Raw genomic sequence first — 19437 nt, 5'->3', positions numbered from 1 at the left:
GTGTGCACATTATTAAGGTTCTGCACAAATTTAGACCTTCAGACCTTCATAGCCTTTTTCCATTCTTACTGTGCATTTACAACAACGTCAAAGGTCATGTAATGTCCAGGAAATGAAATGACAGTTTTGAGGGAAGCCCGGGTTAATCAGACAAATGAAAGGAAATATCAATCAGAGAAAACCTCATGAACTGTTTAAATATATGTCTTCCTTTTCTTTATGGAGAAACAAACAGAGACAAACAGAGGCTCCTGCAGAGACAGTCATGTTCACTACCAGGGCAATAAGCTGCTGTTTGGTCTCGTCTCTCTGACAGCAGGTGGCAGAGCTGAATCAGGAAAACAAAGCAGAAGTTCAGCTGCTTCAACTCAGGGACACTTTGACCAGTTTGAAAAACATCTTGAAATACAGAGTTTTTTCGAAATATTTTGGAAATATTAAGGCTTAAAGGGAAGGATTCTGGTAGTGTTGATTTGATTGACAGGTTGTTTTTGTTTTTATTTGAAAACACCAAAGAGTCTCTGTCCACACAAACGATTATGCTCCATTTAAACTTGAATCCCCTTGCATACAAACATGTGTGAAAACATATATTACGTGACCGCTCATGTACACTGTGCATGTGCTCCCTCTGGACATGGGAATTGTCCCAGACCGCTCGAAAAACAGCTTGTCTCCTCCACATATAATCAGTTGTGTCATTGTAGAATGCTGAATCTAACTGCACAACAGTTGTAAGCAAAGACAACAGGGTCAGCAATTGGTCAGCAAGTGCTTATAATTGATTATCCATGTTGTGTTCTACACTGGTTTTCGTCCAGAAGAGGGTCATGTGAAAGGAGCCTGACGAGTCAAGTAACATTGTGACCAAAAAGACCCAATCAGCCAGAAGTTGTGTGTGTCTACTTCATAGTTTCCAAACATCTCTGTTTGTGCCAGTTCAGACTAAAATGCTGCCCCCGTGTTTTCAAACCAAAAACTAAAGCATTTACAAACTTCTCTGTTTAAGCGGCGTGGTGTAGTAGTAGTGTGGATGCCGGGCGTATCTGTCGCAGGATTGATGTGTTTTCAAACGAAAACGTAGTAATGTGGATGTAGCCCCAGCCATTCCCATTCAGCCATGGTGACTGCGTCTTGTGTTGTAGCTCCAATCAGGCTTTGCCCACATATCCCATGTTCAGACCTTCTGCTTCTAAGATGATGGCAGGTAAACCCAAACCCAGCGTTTGAAAATGTTTCATACAATCTGTGTCTCAGACACACATCCTCAAGAGTGGCTGTTTTTGTACAGCCATGGTCTTCCACAGTTGGTACCACATCCAGGTAGAAGTGAGACATACATCCATTAAAACTCAGTTTAGTTCAGACTGAGGTGGCTGTAATTCATCAGCCAACAAAGAAAATACATGGTTGAAAAGCTTCCAGTCCAAACTAGGATTGTTGGACTGCTGGGATGTCTGGTGGCTTCACTTGGTGTCCGACAACTGTACCTTTGGACTGGTTTCCTGAAAGCTGCTGTCTGACGGACGGCTTGGAGCCGGTGGCATCGCCCAGCTTTCTCCAAACAACCTGAGAGGGACAATCAATACTGTTAGGGATATTGTATATGTTTATCAGTCATTTTTTACCAGTCTTGTTATATGTCTAAAAATCATTTTAAATAATCATCAGTCATGGTACATGATTATTAGTCATAATTTTAGTCATTTTTATTATGTTAGAAGAAAATAGAGCATGTCTATTTCATGTGCATGAACATGCTGGCTGTGAAGTGTGTGTGATGTGTAGCTACATGTGACAGGTGTGTGATGACTGTCTGTGGGTATATAAGTTTAATATAAGTTTATAAGTTTTGGGGAATGTTTTATCACTGTAGAACCATTTGACATGGTTGTCTGTGTCTGATTTTGTACTAGAAGAGGATCTTACTCCTGCATATTCTTCCTGAAACTTTAGTGAAAGGAAATCATCTTCCAAAGATCAGGGACACTGACCTATTGCATGTTCTGCCTGAGATTTCAACATATGGACATTATCGCCACACTGCTGCGGGAAATTTCTTATTGGAACTTACATTGCACATCTCTCTGACAATGGCCTTCTCTTTTTCACTGAGATCTTCATCATATTCTTGTGGACACTGTCTGTCAAGCTTTTCATGGACCTGCAACACCTTCACACACACACACACACAGACACACACACAAATACAAATGGCATCAAATCTGTTTCTTTTATGTTGCAGATTTAATTTAAACTGACTATATAATAAATAATTAAATATAATAGAAGAAAGAAAAATCCCCAAAATGTGCATTTAAATGAAAATAGCTCTGAGATGCCACTAGAAGTCAAACACTGCTACAAAACCAAGATTGTAAACACAAAACAGCTTTAAAAGAAACCAAGACTGTCTGAGCAATATGACAACAAAGCGTCACCACATCACCTACACTACCTGTGTTCAGCTGAACTGAGGCAAGGAAACAACTCAAGAGGCATGCATAACAGTAACTGAGAACAAAAATGAATCCAACTCTGCTGTAAAGTCTGAGCACAGTTTTATTGATGAAGCACGTGCGCAGCACTAAGTTCTTTTGGAGTGAGGTCAGCTAATTGAAAGTTAAAACCTGTGTTAGGGAGTCAAAGTTCAAAGACAGTGGACAGACAGAGGTGGTGTATCAACCTAGACTTGGTAAAAGCTCTATCATATTTTAGCCACTAGAGGGCAGCTGGTGTCTTTCATTGCAACATATACATAAACGACATATACATGTTAACTGACAGCCTGGATCAGTGGGAGTAGCATGGGTCTACCTCAACAACATACATGTACTGGAGTATTTTTCACATTACTATATTGGTACTATTACTCCAGTAAAGGATGTGAATACTTCTTCCGCCACAGTTTTTCCTTTGGTCAGAAGGATAAAACCAAACAAAACTGACAGCTACAGTAAATGATTACCAGTTGCAGTTTAAAAGTATGACAATTCTGTACAAAACAATAAACTGCAAAGAATAAACAAGCAATTCCCAACCACGTGGCTTGTGAGTGCTAATATAAACAGTTTGAGGGCCCTTTCTGAGGGGCCTAATTTCTGATGTGTCTGGGTTGTTAGATGTTATATCTCTAAACTTGTCCCATAGTTTCATAAATTATCCAATATTTCACACAAAATCAAGACCAACTGAAAACAGATCAGAGAATCAGATCAGTATGTGTTTTTTCCTCTCCCATTAAGACCTCCTCATGTGACGACCTCTAATTAAAAACATTTGTGTGCTGCTGAAGCTCAGGATTAAGGATCTGAACTCTTTTCCCATAGTACAGTAACTACATGAGGTACAGATTCTTGAATTTGAATGCATTAATTCTACTTGTTTTAGAGTATTGTTAGAACCTTGGAGCGTTTACACCTTTTTTGTTTCGTTTGGATGGTATGAATTTGGATTCGATCTCCGGTGCGGACCAAACAACTACACTCTAGTCCGCCTTAAAGCGGTGGTCTTGGACCGCTGTCAAGTGAACTCTGGAGTGGTTCATTTCTGGTGTGAACACCCTTTGAAATAATGACAGGAAGCATCTCACGTATATCTGTCATTTGAGTCGTACGACAAGGAACATGCACCAACTCATCGTTGTCTGCCATGGATAGCCACAGTTACTCAGCTCATGTAGGCCGATTATTAAATGACTTAATACCCGCTGTTCATATGCGCAGTCTTCGAATGTTTGATTATATATACTTCAGATTAACACCAGCATAAACAGAACCTGACGGTGCTCCACGACATGGAGTGGGAGTGTTGTATTTTTACCCGCCCGATTGAATGACAAATAATAGAGCGACACTCCACCACATGGCTTTTGTTTATACTTTCTGGGACATATTGAGTTTGGGCTTTTTGAAAACGAACCAGACCAGTTGTAAATTTAAACAATGTATCCTTCTGACCCTGATTCAAACCAGGAACCTAACTTTTTGGTGTGAACCCGCCCTAAGTAAAAGCACAATACTTGAGTGAAGGATCGAAATAATTGCTTCTTTTTATCCATAATCATCTTGATTATGGCGTAAAATAGAAGACCTCATCATGGTTGTGGTCTACCTTCATTGCATGGACTATTGCCTCTGGTTTCTGCCCTGGGGGGATGTAGAACTCTGTGGGTGAGGGGGTCCGAGCAGCACCCTGCAGAGGTAGGATTCACAATCATTGTTGTCACCATGTTAACATAAAGATGAGAGTACAAGGATATTCTGAGGCAACAAGCAGTAGAACAAAAATAATATGAAGAGGAAGAAGAGAAGGTGTGAGAGGAAGCAGCAGTGCTGCTGAGCTAGGTAAACATCGTTCCCATAGCGAAAGGAGGTGCCATAGACCTGCTGTGTTTGCAGTAAAGCCGGACAGGATCAATCCGCTCCTCAGACAGAACTTGAGGTGATATAGGATGACCTGTATCTGCTGCAGGAAGTTAATGGTTTCCTGATCTGAATCATGTGAGAAGAGCTGCAGAGCTGATATTGCACCTTCACCTTCTGATAAACATCTCAGATGTAGTTTATATATTTTTTCTTCAATTCAGTAGATTCTGGTGAAACCAAAAGATCTTAGAACACAGTTAATACCATCCCACACACTGCAAAAAGTGGTGTCTGACCCTGACTGAAGAGCTGAACTGATGAACGAAAATCAAATCACATGTTTTGTATTCCTACCATTCATCATTCATAATTCCAATAAACATTTACAAAGATCTGCTACATAAACAGCAGATATATGAGCCAGAAGGTTTGAGGCTCAGCTCTTAATACTTGTTAATGATTGGTAGGAGTCACGCACACACACACGCACACACACACACACACACACAAACACACGCACGCACACGTCCACACAGAAGAGCAGAAGGAGGACAGTGACACCACTTACCTGTGACAGCAGCAGCTTGTTTTCATCCTCCAGCATCCTCACCTTGTTCTCCAGCTGTGTGATGTAACCCACGGATGCATCTTTACAAGACAAAGAAAAAAAGGCACATCTGATGAGGTCTTGGATTGAGCAAATGCCAATTATAATTTCATTTTTAAGTGAATAAAATTAAACTAAGAATAAGAGAATTTTTGGTGGCACGGTGGTGCAGTGATTAGCCGTGTTGCCTGACAGCAAGAATGTTCCCCCCGTGTCTGTGTGGGTTTTCTCAGGCCTCTTCCCGTGGTTGGATTAATTAGAGACACTGCACTGACTGCAGGTCTAAATGGTTGTTTGTCTCTGTTTGTCAGCCCTGTGATATGCTGCTGACCTATCCAGGGATGGATGGATAAAAGAATTTGCTCATGCCTTTATTTTCATTATCTTTCATTTGACACAGCAACATGATCAACACTGTATAGCTTTATTATAAAACAATGAGCTTGTCTGTGGGCCTCCATAGTTTCTGATGGCTGCAGTGAACTGATACCTGAGCTCTGTGTTCATCTGAGCCTCCACCTCTGCCAGCATCTCCTTCCAGGGCCTGGACTGACATGTTTTTCACATGTTTAATCTCCACATAAGAAGCTCTTTGTATTATCTGATCTTACTTCTCAGAACAACATCAGGCAGTGAAGCAATTTCTGGCACCTTAAAGATAGTGTAAGTTTAACCTTAATGTGAATGGGTGAATGTGACTGAATGGTCATTAAGACGAGTTAAAGGCTGTATAAATGCAGCTCATCCACTTTCCATTTATCTATATGGTCGTTAAAGTTGAATGAATTGTTAATATTTTATTATGGCACAGGCAAATAAACTGGATTCAATGTTAATCGGTTGCATCAAGCCTATCTCAATTTGTTTGATAAATAATTATAATCATAATGTCACTATCTGGACCAACAGTGCCATCATTGACTTATAAGTGGTACATTAATGTTACTCTTTCTACTTGTGATAATACCTCAGGTTGTCTGGGGCAGGTCTGCTTTCTGTCCCTAGAGTCCTTTAGGTTTTCATCAGCCATAAGCGGAACAAACAACAAAGAACAGCAGTGAACTGCAGGTCTTTTCTGTTTGACATTGACTTTTATTAAATCAAATTAATACTCATGCACTACACTGGGGAGTTTTTCTTTCCACATTTGCCAAAGTGCTGCTCTTTGTGGGAACTGTTTTCTATAATTTTGTAAGGTCTCGACCTCTAGATGTATGTCATGATTTGGCGCTTTACAAATAAAACTGAATTGAACCAAAACTTTGACTTCTTGTTATTTATTCAATTAGATATTTAACTATTTTGAATAAATAATAAATGAATAAATAAATATAAAACAAAAAGGACAATATGGTGAGACATGATTGGGGAAGAGCTTGATTTTCATTCCATTCCATTTCCACAAGCCATGAGATAAAGTCCAGGCGATGTGGTCAAAGTCCCTGGTACAGATGGTGCTGACCTCAGGGCAAACACAGGAATGCACACACATGCATACACACACACACACAGACCCACAGGAACACCACCCCACCCTCTCAAGTGGAGACAGTGCCGAGTTAAGAGGACGTCCTTAAATTACAGTCAGTCAGCACTAGGTCAGTACAGTACAGTTCTGTCTGTCTCTTTCGCTGTCTGTCCGTCTGTCCTTCAAAGTCCTTCTATCTATAAAGATGGAAGATTTCACTGAAATCACTTATGGCTCAAGAAGATTTTTAGTTTAGTTTACACAGAAAAACCTGCTAATGTAAGGGTTAGTTGTGGATGAGGGGTTGCAGCTGAACTCCCCTCTCTTTCCTAACATTTTCCAAGGTTTCATTTACTATAATCCTGTTTGTTAGTAATTTAGAATGTTAGGCATGAAAGGACAGGGTCAAATTTAGTCGTACCTGGCCCCACAGACATTTCCTCTACCTGAATGTGGATACTGAGGAGTCTCATAAGTCTGTGAGGGGGATATTGAAATATGTGGTTCAATAAAATCCAACCGGGGGGCAAACAGGTATTAGATGAGGCTCATGAGAGCGGACCTGAAACCAGTTTGACCAGAGCATTTAAAGGGATAGTTCACCGAAAAATGAAAATTCACTCCTCATCTTCTCACCACTGTGCCGATGGAGGGGTGGGTGAAGTGTCTGAGTCCACAAAACACTTCTTGAGTCTCAGGGGTAAACGGCTTTGAATCAGATACAATTACGAGGTAATTTACACCGTGCCATGCTAGCAGACGTAGCCACACGATAGTGTGACCGAGGGTCTGTGAATGCACCTTGTAGGAAGATATCACATTTAGGCTTAAAATGCAGTGTAAATGACCTCGTTTCAAGTCGAACATGAATGTCGGGGCTTACTAACACTTGGATGACACCATACGAGCAGTATGGAGGCATGTCGTGTTTTTTCTGTTGTTTTATTACATCCGAAGAAGAGCTCGCGATTGACTTCAATTCTATTGGATTCGGCTGCAACACTGTTTACCCCTGAGACCCCAGAAGTGTTTTGTGGATTTAAACACTTCACCCCCCCTCCATCGGCATAGGGGTGAGTAGATGATGAGTGAATTTTTTGGTGAACTATCCCTTTAAGTACATTAGTGTGTTTGCCTTGGTCGGTTAACTACATAAAATAACCTTTAAAAAAAGTAGTAAACTGTGCTAGTAAATTTAATATGCTCGAATTAATGACGCATAATTGATCATAATTAACTAATCATAATTTTCCTATTTTCAAATTAAACATAATTTTAAAAAAACAATAAAGCTACATGAAAAACGATCCCTTCCTTTGTCACACAATCAAGAATCAGTATTCCAGACTGGGTGCCTGGGTGTTCCAGATTGGGTTCAATCATTGGGATGATTGAACCTCCATACTAAGTATTTATTATCTTATTAGGATCTGGTGTTCTCCGATTGAGTGTCAACAACATCCCAAGATCTAAAGAGCCTCCAGAAATACAGGCTTAGACACCTCTGCATCTGGCAGAGGTTTTGAAATATCTCCAAATTATGTGAAATAATTAATTCCACAGTCAGGAAATGTATCTACACATGGATAGAAACAACTTCCAATTTGTCCAGGAATGGCCAAACTGGAAAATTAAGACCAAAGGCAGACCGTTTAATTCAAGACGAATGCTCCATGAAATTTCAACACAGCACCTGCAGGAAACTCATGGTGTCAAAGTGCATGTGTCTGCAATCAGAATGAGACTGCACAAGTTTGAGTCCTGCCAGGAAAAAGACTTTACTGTCCAACAACAAGAGCATTAGAGCAAGACTACAGTTTTCCGATGAACAGATAGGCAAAGAGCATATACAGTTTTTGAGTTGTTTGGCCACAGTATCCATTTGGTGCAGACCAAAGATCTTTCAGGAGATCCTCAAGCAACTGTGAAGCACCTTGCTGGAAATGTTATGGTTTGTGGACAAGTTCCATTTTGACAAATTGTCCTGAAAGTAAAAGCACAACGAAATTTTTTTTTTTGCTGCAATACAATGTTTTGTATCGAGCTGAGTTACAGAGGTTATATTTTGAAAAGTTGTTAACTTGGGTCTCAACATTGTGTTGAACTCTGTAGAACTCTGAAACAGCCGACATGCAATGTACTAAAAATAAATGCAATTAAATAAATCATTCAAACTTATATGTAAGCCACACACATGAACAGTAATAAAGCAAATTCAGTTTCATTTTATGAAAATTGCAAATAAGCCAGACAGGATGAACGCAGTTTTCAAACTTCACTCTGCACCATAGGCTGTGTATAAAAAACTTTGCACACGACGTCCAGCACACAAACAACAAGGGGTGACAGTATATTTGAGCAAGACTCATTAATGACAAGTAATAATTCTTAAGTAGCTCCAAAACATCATCACAGGCCAAGCAAACCGCCCATTCCAAACCGTGATGTTTACAACCAGCACTGCAATAGTGATCTACATTCTCATATTAACCATTCCCTCGTCAGCTGAATCACTGGCATGAAAGTCGGTTCTTTTCACCAGCAATGAATCATTTGATTCTTGATAGAAGTTGTTTTTTCTGCAGAGCTGTTTGAGGGCGCATGTTCTCCTCACTCTCTGTTATCAACAGTGTCACAACGCTGTGTTATTTCATATGATGTAAAAACCTGAACAGGCTCAGCTCTGGTGGGAATACAGAGTCTGTTATATGAGAACCTCGAACATGCTGTGAGAAATACAGGCAAAGCACTGGAAACTGAGAGAGCAGAACACAAAGCACAGTTGGCAGCAGAAACACTGGTTCAGCACTGTCTCTGGTAACACACACGCACACAAACCCACACACACACACACACACACACACAGAATTTATTTGGTCCATATTTATATTCAGTAAAGCTGCTGTGTAGCCTATTTAACTCCTTCCTCCCTGGACCCACCCAGCAGGTGTCTGAGGCTCTTCAGTAACACTGGACAAAACAAAGCTCTATTATTGTTTCCTCAGCACGGCTTTTTTTCCCACACTGCTCTCAGGCCATTATGTGCACTGTGCTGGAATGTGGGAATTCCTGAGCAGGCAGCGTTTGTCCTGTGATTCCAGGCCAGGGCTCGTCCCTACGGCTAGAGTAAACTCACTCAGATTGAACATGTGTCTCTTCTGCTTTGTAATGTTATCACATTCAAATTAATCACTAAGTTAATGGGGGTAAACTGATTCAGCAAAACCTCATGCTGTGTTTCTGATACATGAAAGTCATTTATTTAGCCAGACATTACTCATTCTGTATGTGTTTATTGACAGTTAATAGAATATTATCCCTCTCCATCCAGACTCTGAACATGACGTAGTATGAAGAACAACTAAGTCCATGTTAGGAGCAGGTCAGGGTGAAATCAATAGTCACCAAACTTCCACTTCATGTTTATTATTGTAGACATGAGGACAAAGGTCCTCCAATCTGAAGGAAGAACTCAATTGAAACCAAACCACGATCTTTTCCTAAACCTAAGTAAACCGTGACCCTTCCAGAACCACACATTTTTTTACTGTTAGGTTAGGGTTAGGGCTGTTGAGTGTGCATGATTCTATGGGTCGTATGAGGGACCTGGTACATGGTCAAATATGCTAGAGGATTTTTTGAAAATGACAGTGTAAGAAATAGGAAACAAACACGCAGAAGTCCAATGTACCAAGTTCTAGGTAAAATGTTAATAATAACAATTTCTTTACAATAATCAAGACAAAGAGCAAAATATATAGTAAAAACAGACGAGAAAATACAAAAGCCACAGTTGAGTCACCGCGGAGCAGTCCCAGGTGATAAAGCTTCATACGACTGACCGCAGAGAAAACACCCTCTGGATTCTACTAACGCAGTCTGTTATATGTTCATGTTTGTTTCTGATTAACTTTTTGACTTTGAATAAAGACTTTGGACTTTAGCTCAGGAAGATTTGTCCTCAAGCCTCAACTTTGTGAGGAAATACAGTAGTAGTCCTGTATGCGCACTATAAAAGAGTCACTAATATGGATTCAGTCAGCCGGTCACATGGATATAAACTTACACACAGCAGTGTGCTCCGCTTCTCCAACAGCAGACAGTGGATGGTGTATAGAATTAACCTTATTCTCCCATGGTGCATTCAAAGCTTTTCATAGCTGCAGATACACACAGACACACACACACACACACACACACACACACACACACACACACACACAGACAAAGACCTTCCCATGCAACCTCATTAACATAACAACACAGCCTCTCTCCATCACACGCTGTAAATCTGTCACACACACACAAACACACACACACACACAAACATTGAGAAGAGGCCGAGCCCAGATACAAGCTTTTTATTCGACTCAAAGACTTACAACAAACACACACATCTTCAGTATGTGATTACCAACAAATCTGGGCAGATTAGACGGTACATAGTGAACACAGTTCGTATAGGCTGAGGACAAAACCTGCAGCAATGAACCATGAGTCTTAAATTGTTAAAAAAACTAAATAAAAAGTGAATTGCTTGAGTCACTAGAAAGTATTTGAATCCCTAAGAACCAGCAGCCCCCCCCCCCCCCCCCTCCACCACACAGCAGCAGATGTTATGGGTCTCCAGAGGGCCACTGAGAAGCTGTCAATGAGCAATTTATGGATCACCCCAATTACAGGGTCCTTCAGAGGGTAACAGCAGCACTGCTTGTCTTGTTATGGCTGCAGGATCAGGGAAAGACATGTACATTTACAGAATTCAATTCAAAAATTTGGATAAACTCACAAAAAAAATATTTCGCTGTACTGATGGATTCTAATGCAATTTCTAATGAGGAGGAGGTCAGAAGGTAAAAATGGGGTGTCAGTGGGTGAACAGGGAGGGAAACAATAAAATGGGATACATTTGCCATAGGTGTTTGGACACCCCTGTCCACATACTCTAATGGAATACTGCCAGGATTTTATCAACATAATGTAGATAAATTGTCAACTAACACCCAGCGAGTTGCAAAAATCTTCAGCATGCTTGTATCAGCTGAAGCAAGATGAAACGTTTTCATCGTTGTGTTTGTGCTCCCAGCATTTGGTAAAGGTTAAGGAAACATGGTGGTTTTTATTAAATGCAGAAAAGCCTGTGTGATTTGAAGCACAAGGTGTAATGTTTACTTTAATAACATCTTTTCCTGACGCTAACCCAGGACTAAACCTGTAACCACATGCAGGACTCAGGATGAATCAAATCTCCTCCCCCAAACTTTTTTCAACATTCTACAACTTTCTATGGCCATTATCCAGGCAGAAACTACACTTTGCATACTGGGCATTTAGGGAAGCACATTAGAATTAAGTTAAAGTAATTAGTAAGAACAAAAGGATGCTTCCAAAATGTGATGTAATGAAGAATGGGTGGAGACACTGATGTTGACATGGACCGGAGTAATACATCTGCTTCCAGATTACATTACACACCGTGCTGACCTGTGTCAATGGTTAATGTTACTAACCCCCCAAACATGCATGACTAAATGAACTATCTAGGGATAACACACACACACACACACGCACACACACACACACACACACACACACACACACACACACACACACATAGCTGTAGACCTTAACTGGTATCAGACAGAGACATAGCACCTTCAGTATTGGGCTGACACTGGTTTAAACTGCTAATGTTGACAATCAAACCACACACTGTCTCCCTCTTTCAGTGCATCCTGTCTTCTGACCATGTTACACCATAAATCAGTCCAACCTTGAAGTGATCAGTCCTAATCCACACTATGGAACAAAGACAACCAGATGTGTTCCAGACACTGTCTGTCACAGATGTCTGACCCAAGGAGGCTCCAACTGTTGTGTCTCTCTTTGATGTTTGTGTGCGTGTGCGTGTGTGTGTGTGTGTGTGTGTGTGTGTGTGTGTTGTCTTCTTTAAATGTGTTGCTAACATGCTGAGTTGAGCACAGCCACCATGGAGGTACGACTCAGATAGTGATCTACTGACCACAGTCTTTTCTTGTTTCTCAGAGGAGATGACATTTCACTCCTGCTTCCCACACACAGCTGCCTATTTGCACCTTAACACATTTAGACTTTTTTATTGACAGACTATTTTGGTAACACTTTTCAAAATCTCTTTAAATATAGTCTATACTGCTCATAATGAAGTGTTACCATCTTTACAAATGTTTTTAACCCCTTAGAAACTGTGTTAAATTGTACCGTGTTGGTCAAAGTTTCCAAAGATGAATGTGCAGAGGAAATTTCCGGTAATGTCAATTCAGCTGTTTTTGACAAAAATGTACAAGGTCAGCTGCTTGCTTTCTTTAGGGTGTGAACAAAAAATCATGAACTTGTTCTTCTGATAAATTTGTTTTGGGCAGTAAAGTGCACGGCGTATTTCACTGCACTCCTCAGATAAATTATGAAATACAATCCAGAGTGTGGTTCTGGAGGTAGAGCGCTATATTTGAAACTTTCAAATTTTCTTTCCCATATCTTAAGGAATCAATGACACCTCTAACTGAGGCTGTTTGAGGAACTACCCTATATTAGTATGATGTTACTAATAAATTATCAGATTTATTAGATCATTAGACTATTTGTAAAGAGAACATGGTATTCCTAGTTTCAGGTGATTATTAACTATTATGAAAGTTATGTATATTCCATTTTTGCCCCTAAATCCCAACAATGCACCTTAAAAAACTCTTGGAGATATTGTACATCAAAACCAACCTTCATATCCTTGGGTCATTTTTGTTTCTGTATTTCTGATTATTCACATAAGAGATGGCAGAAATTTCAGCCTTTGGGTACAAAGTACTGTTGTAGACTGGTATTTCTCCTTCTGTGCATTTGTTTTTACTTGTTTCCCTCTCAGACACACAGACACACACATCTTGTCGTCAGTAGAAATGCAGACATAATCATCGATTTAACTGTTTGACCATTGGTCTAAATCAGGGGTCGCCAACCTTTACTATCAATGTATCAAGCTCGGATGTGGTGCTGCATTGTGGAAAGGATTAGCTATGGTTGTGAATAAACAGAATAAATATAAAATGACATCTCTTCCACTGAATGTGTTTGTTTCTGGAGCTGGACCTGCAGGTGACCTACTGTACAGTGTTCAGGACCAAGACCTCACCTCATCTGGATGTTTGGAGCATATAATGATTTCAACAGGTGCTAGATTAAAACGGCAACAGCTGAGCACCAATCTTCTCTCTCAGATTGAATTTTGAGACCAGTTTAGACCACACTGGACAAATAATAATATTACTGTATTACACAACTTCTACATTTTATTTTAGAACATGAGACAAAATGGTTTATATCCCTTGTATGTTTGAAGGTCTTCCACACTAGTTTGATGATAAGTTGCCAACCACCAGCAGATATCAGGGATCAGCAGATATCACTAGTTAGCCTTAGCCTTAGCAGCATTGGGTGTTTTGGCCTTTTAATCACAAGACACCCTCTGCTAAGGCAGGCCCACCATAGGCTGATCAGACCTGGGTGTGTTGCTTACATGTTGGGGCCCAGTTGGGATCTTTCACTCTGATCCAGAGCAGTTGGCTGCAGCATTCTGCATCCGTGGTGTTTCTTTTAAGGTGTATCTTTTATGTTAACAACAAACAGCGGCCCTCTGTGTTTTGTAGTCAGGCACCAATCATCAGGCTGCTTCCATTGTCATTCTGCTATAGCAGAAACTAACACTCAGTCCTGTTTGCTTTCCTTTAACCAACTTGCAACTTATAACTCCAAGTCAAAACTTCTTATTTTCACTATAGGCTCAAGGCTGTTGTTTCCTGTAGAGAAGGGGATTTTGAAAACGGTGACAGAAGACAGGAAGCAGAATGGGAGGAAAATGCAGCGTGAGACACATGGTCAGTGACAGGTTTATACCCACAGTCTACATCCAGTGTATCCACCCTGACCTTCTTCAAACATGGACTTTGTCACACTTTATACTGCATCAGCTGACTTCCTACTTTGCTCCTGTCATATTGGTAATGGTAATTCGCTCTGGGCCATCTGTGCCGAGCCAAGCCGGGCCAGACACTGTCATTTAGTCAGAGAATGAGCAAACAACAAGGTGACTATAAAACGCCACCTGAATCAGTGAGTCGAGGATGTGTGTGTTTACTCAAGCAGTTATTGATTTCAAAGCTCATCCTGGTTTTACTATGAGGTCAGTGGACCATGTGCAGTCATGCACTTGAAATGCGCGGAGCAGAAAGGCTTTAATAATCTGTGAGTAAAGACTGATCTGAAGTTTTATATTAACCATCATGTAAATATTATATATTATCACACATGGGGGTTCTCTTCTCCCACAAAGAAATCTGTGTTTTTGTTCACTATAAAACAGGCAGTCAGTCTCCAGCTACTATTCCAGCAATAAAATCCTTCATCACACTGATGTGCTGAGTAGAGTAGAAAAACCACTGATAAATAGTAGAAGGCAGCACATACACACAGATAGACGACGTACATAATACTCACATCAACCTTAAATAATCCAACAACAATTTGAGAGAACAATTTGTCTGTAAAGTTGAACATGTTATATATTATATTATATATCATAGATCAAGGCTGAAGCTTGAGAACTACAGAACTGTAGAATCAATCCAGCTGAGAGTTGCACCTTTCTCTCTGACTACTGATGCTTGACTGTTTGTTTTTTATGAGCTATATTTGATGATATTTACCTGGGTCAGAATTATCTCAAAACTACTGAATGGATTTCCATAAAGTTGGTGAAAGTATGGGACATGGGCCAAAATAGAACCCATTACATTTTGACGAGATGGGGCGTTTTTTTGGGTTTTTTTAACTGATTCCCCAGGGAATAATACATGGATCTTGATGAAAACATTCTGAGGAGACTGAAATCTTTGATTATTTGTAATTTGGTGCAGCTTGATTGAATTAAAGACTAAGGCCCAAAAGTACAGATGAGCCTTAGCTGAGATATGTGCTCTACTGAGTGCCATTAATATATGGTCCTGTGAGTCCATTTTGTAATAAGCTACAACCAATAACCCTTAGCCTTAAAATTTAGAATGAAAACCGAAACCTTCAGTCACAGTTCAGTACCAGCTTGAAAAGATAAGTGTCAACGATACTGGTCCCTTTCTAATCACAACCACTGAGATGTCCTCGAGCAAGGTGTGTAAGTGCAGTCAGGGCATTCCTGCCGAGGGCTGGACTCTCAGAGAAACTTCCTTTAATACATAAATATTTAAACAAAAGAAAAAAGAATGAGCTGGCACATGTGAGTTAGCAAGCTAGCCTATTTTCAAAAATGTTTTAAATACATGAAGTGCAGTTTATATTTTATCATCACGCATATTCTACAAGGCTTATAAGTGCACATCGAGATACAGTATGTTGTTATAGGTTTATTTTAATCCTATCTTTTTTCCCTTTTATTATTGTTTATGTGTGGTTGAGTTTAGACTAGATATCATTGAGTTCATATTGTTAGCCAACTAGATGCTAGATATGCAGTTTTGCTTTGTTTTGATATGTAACCATGTCATTTTCTTCCTTGAGACAAGGACCTTTGGTTTGAACATTGGAGGGGATGAGGTCAAAAGACATGGCTAAGTACTTCTAATTTCTTATATATAATATAATTTTTTACTAAAGAATAACCACTTGATATACCTTAGAAATAATGACTATTTATCTGTCATACTTTCCAGATGTTATCAACTAGCTGGTAGAAAAGTAGCTACAGTGAAATCAGTTATTCTGATTCTTGTTTGTGCTGAAAATGTAATAGAGAAATCAACCACTTTATCATGTTTTATAACAGTCAATATTTATAATTCAGTGTGATAGTATAATGATGGCTTATAACCCCCGTACCCCTCAACAATTAGGCCCTAGTAAGGAGAGGACTCTGAATTAGCCTTTTGGGCATGCTCTGTAGTCTCTGTTATTCTGAATATACTATATCCTCATTACTCTAAACTAACGATCACGCATAGGGAAGTCATAATTTGAAGGTATCAACTTCGTAACCACTCATGTGATGTTAAAGAACAATGACATCTTTATGAGTCAGCCTGATAGCACTAATTTCCATGATGCTGGTGCAGAATACACAGAAGCCCATTTTCCAATTTCCATACAGGCATTTGGGACACTAACCAAAAGAAATTCTGAAAACACAGAGTATTGTCCAGTACTTGTCTGTGATGTGTGCATATGAAAAGTTAGTCCAAAAACAACGTTCTACACATGAGAAGATAAGCACTTATTTTATTTAAATTATTTCTGAAATCCCCAAAAATGTTTAGCCTCAACCTTTTTACCGGGTGCTGGATGAGGTGAGTGATACCCAGATATGTACCAGAATTTAACATTGCTATTTCCACTGTGGGGACAGTCTATTGCTATAGAGCCAGTGACCAGCATACATTTATAGAGTGTGGGTAAGTGAACTGAATAGGATTAGAGCCCTGACTAAGGTGGTGATATGTTTTGTCAGAATACATCCCAGCATGTATTTAACTCTTAACAACATGTTGTTTCTCCTGAGTTTAACTTGAGGTCAGTGCTGACTTTCTGAGAAAGACAGCAAATGGTAACTATTATTAACATGACGAGCAACACCACCTTCCATATTAAAGGATATCCGCATGAATCAAAAAGCATGAACATGTTTGGCAACTGGATTCAATATTAACAGAAACTTAACCTCTGTCAATGTAACAACTGTTTTAACAACAGCAACTCATTGTCCATTTACCAGCCTATTGGTTTTATATGGACTCTCTAAAGCTAATACCAACACAAACGAGAAGTCCTTCAAGTATAACAACTCCTGAGTTTATATTTCCACAGATCTAACAAGCAAACCCCATCTGTTTAAAAAAGACCTTACAGCTGAAAGTCAGGATCAAACTTGTATTGGAGTTTGAGTTTGTCAAGAACTATGTCAAGAATTATGATCATTGACATGTGATGTTTCTGTGATTTTCATGTTTTAAAGATGAGATATAAATCACTTTGTAACTTGAAGTTTGCCACATTTGCTTTCTCTTAGTTCCCCTGTGTGTTGCAGCCTGTTTAACCCGAAGCCCAACGGAAATAATAATGATTCAGCTCAAGTTTCCAAACTTGTCCATCTTGCACTTCGTGCAGCTAACCTGGTGAGTGACAGGCCACAGCCTCAGACCCTGATCTGAGAATCACTCACCATGGAGCCCGGTGCCTCTGTGGAGGTAAGCGGCGGACAGGTCGTCCATAGACCTTCTCAGAGATGCTGTCTTCGCTTCGGGGGCTTTATGCAGGTGGTTGTGGGGGTGGTGGTCCGGACTACCGATGCTCCCAGAACTGGACGTGCTACTACCATCCCCGTTGTCCCGAACCGACACTGAACCATTCAGGTTGCTGAGGCTGGACTGGCTGTCGATGGAGCTCCGGGAGCCGGCTCCCCTCCTCTCCTCATCCAGCATGAGGACGATCTCCTTCAGCTCCATGTTCTCCATCCTCAGCGCCTCCTGACCGGCCTCCAGCTCCTGAAGCTTTTGCTGGTACAGTCCGACGTCTTTCCACAGGACGCTGGCCGTGTAGCGGCCGAACCGCTGCCACTCCCGGGATACCTTCTTCCCTTTCTGCCGGTCGTCGTCCAGGAAGCAGCACAGCTCCCGGAGCTCCAGGTTATCGTGCTGAAGTTTCTGGTTGACGTCTTTCAGACTCCGGATCTCATGGAGATGGACCTGCAGGCTCCGGTTCACGTCCTTCATCATGTCCGCGTGTTCCAGCATCAGGTCCATGTTGCGGCTCTCCAGCCTCCTCATCCTCCGGATCACATCCTCCTTCCCCAGCAGCAGCAGCTCCTCATCGGACAGCTTGCTCACATCTGTCCCGTGACAGTCCATGTCCCAGCTGTTTATGTTTTGTCGCCCAAATAAATCGCGAGTCTTCTACGTTATGATGAAAAGCAGATCCATGGTAGACAACGCACCGGGCTGCAGAGAGATCCGTGTTCATCTGAACTGCTCTGGATTCACCCGCAGAGAAAACTACACATGACACACTGCAGGAATCACCTCACCGTGTTTAACATGAACAGTGGAGGGTCAGCATGGAGACACTGTCTGAAACCGGTGACCGGAGAGAGAGAGAGAGAGAGAGAGAGAGAGAGAGAGAGAGAGAGAGAGAGAGAGAGAAAACAGTGTCCTCTGTAGGCAGCAACACAAACTTGTATATTGTATATTAAACAGTTGATTTGATATTACTTCATCAAAATCAGGAGCAAATAACGTGTGGAATATAGATCACTATTAAAGGGTGAATATATTATTCATGTGCATTCTTGCTCACAATATGTAGACTATAGCTATATTTTCTGCATGACTAAAACTAGTTTGACACTCGTGAAGTGGAATACACACAGAACACAATCATTCAGAAGGATGCATTTGCAAAGTGAACACACTGTCGTCATTTAAAAAATACAAATAATACAAAGACAAGTATAGGCTACTAGAATAAGTGCACTGCCGCAGTTAGAGATGAGGTTCACTTTGCTCTCTCAACATGGCCTAAAAAGTACCAGAATCATGCTTCATTAAGTCAGTTGTTATTTTAGAAATATTCATCTCCCCCATCTCATGACCTGGAAATGAACAAAGCCCCCACTGTTCAAGACTGTGGGGGAAAATACCAACAGGACCTTTGTTCACTCTTTCAATGAAAATCTTCCTCGCTTATGATGATGATGATGATTATTATTGTTATTATTATTATAACGATTGCATTTGAATTCAGCAATCTAGCTTGGATTAGGTTGCCATCTGCTGGACAGCAGGAGATGACATACAATTACATGTTGCAAAATATATTAGTTAAAGGTATGAACTTGCAAAACTCTCCATGAGCTGCCTGCTGCGTGATGTTGTGTGTGGAGGGGTGTCAGCAGTATCATTATTGCTGTAGAATGATGTGGC

The 19437-nt window shown here is 40.5% G+C and overlaps 1 protein-coding gene across 4 annotated transcripts; it reads right to left on the bottom strand.

Moving 5' to 3' along the window:
- Positions 1 to 526: 526 nt before the first annotated feature.
- ccdc85ca (coiled-coil domain containing 85C, a) lies at positions 527 to 18577 on the bottom strand. 4 transcript variants are annotated; one of them, XM_034575867.1, is made up of 5 exons: positions 17682 to 18577; positions 4936 to 5015; positions 4114 to 4194; positions 2075 to 2173; positions 527 to 1569 (listed from the first exon to the last, which is right to left on the bottom strand). In XM_034575867.1, exons 1-5 carry the CDS (start codon positions 18364 to 18366, stop codon positions 1432 to 1434), a joined length of 1083 nt encoding a protein of 360 aa, XP_034431758.1. In that variant the 5' UTR covers positions 18367 to 18577; the 3' UTR covers positions 527 to 1431. The 4 variants fall into 4 exon arrangements, with proteins under 4 accessions (XP_034431758.1, XP_034431760.1, XP_034431761.1 ...); XM_034575869.1 differs by having other exon boundaries at positions 2075 to 2164; positions 17682 to 18576; XM_034575870.1 differs by lacking the exon at positions 2075 to 2173.
- Between the last annotated feature and the right edge of the window lie 860 nt (positions 18578 to 19437).

Source organism: Hippoglossus hippoglossus, chromosome 22 (assembly GCF_009819705.1).
Source record: "Hippoglossus hippoglossus isolate fHipHip1 chromosome 22, fHipHip1.pri, whole genome shotgun sequence".
In the NCBI taxonomy this organism is placed as follows: domain Eukaryota; kingdom Metazoa; phylum Chordata; class Actinopteri; order Pleuronectiformes; family Pleuronectidae; genus Hippoglossus; species Hippoglossus hippoglossus.
The sequence above is the reverse complement of the archived record's forward strand: the minus strand, read 5'-3'. Positions and strand labels throughout refer to the sequence as shown.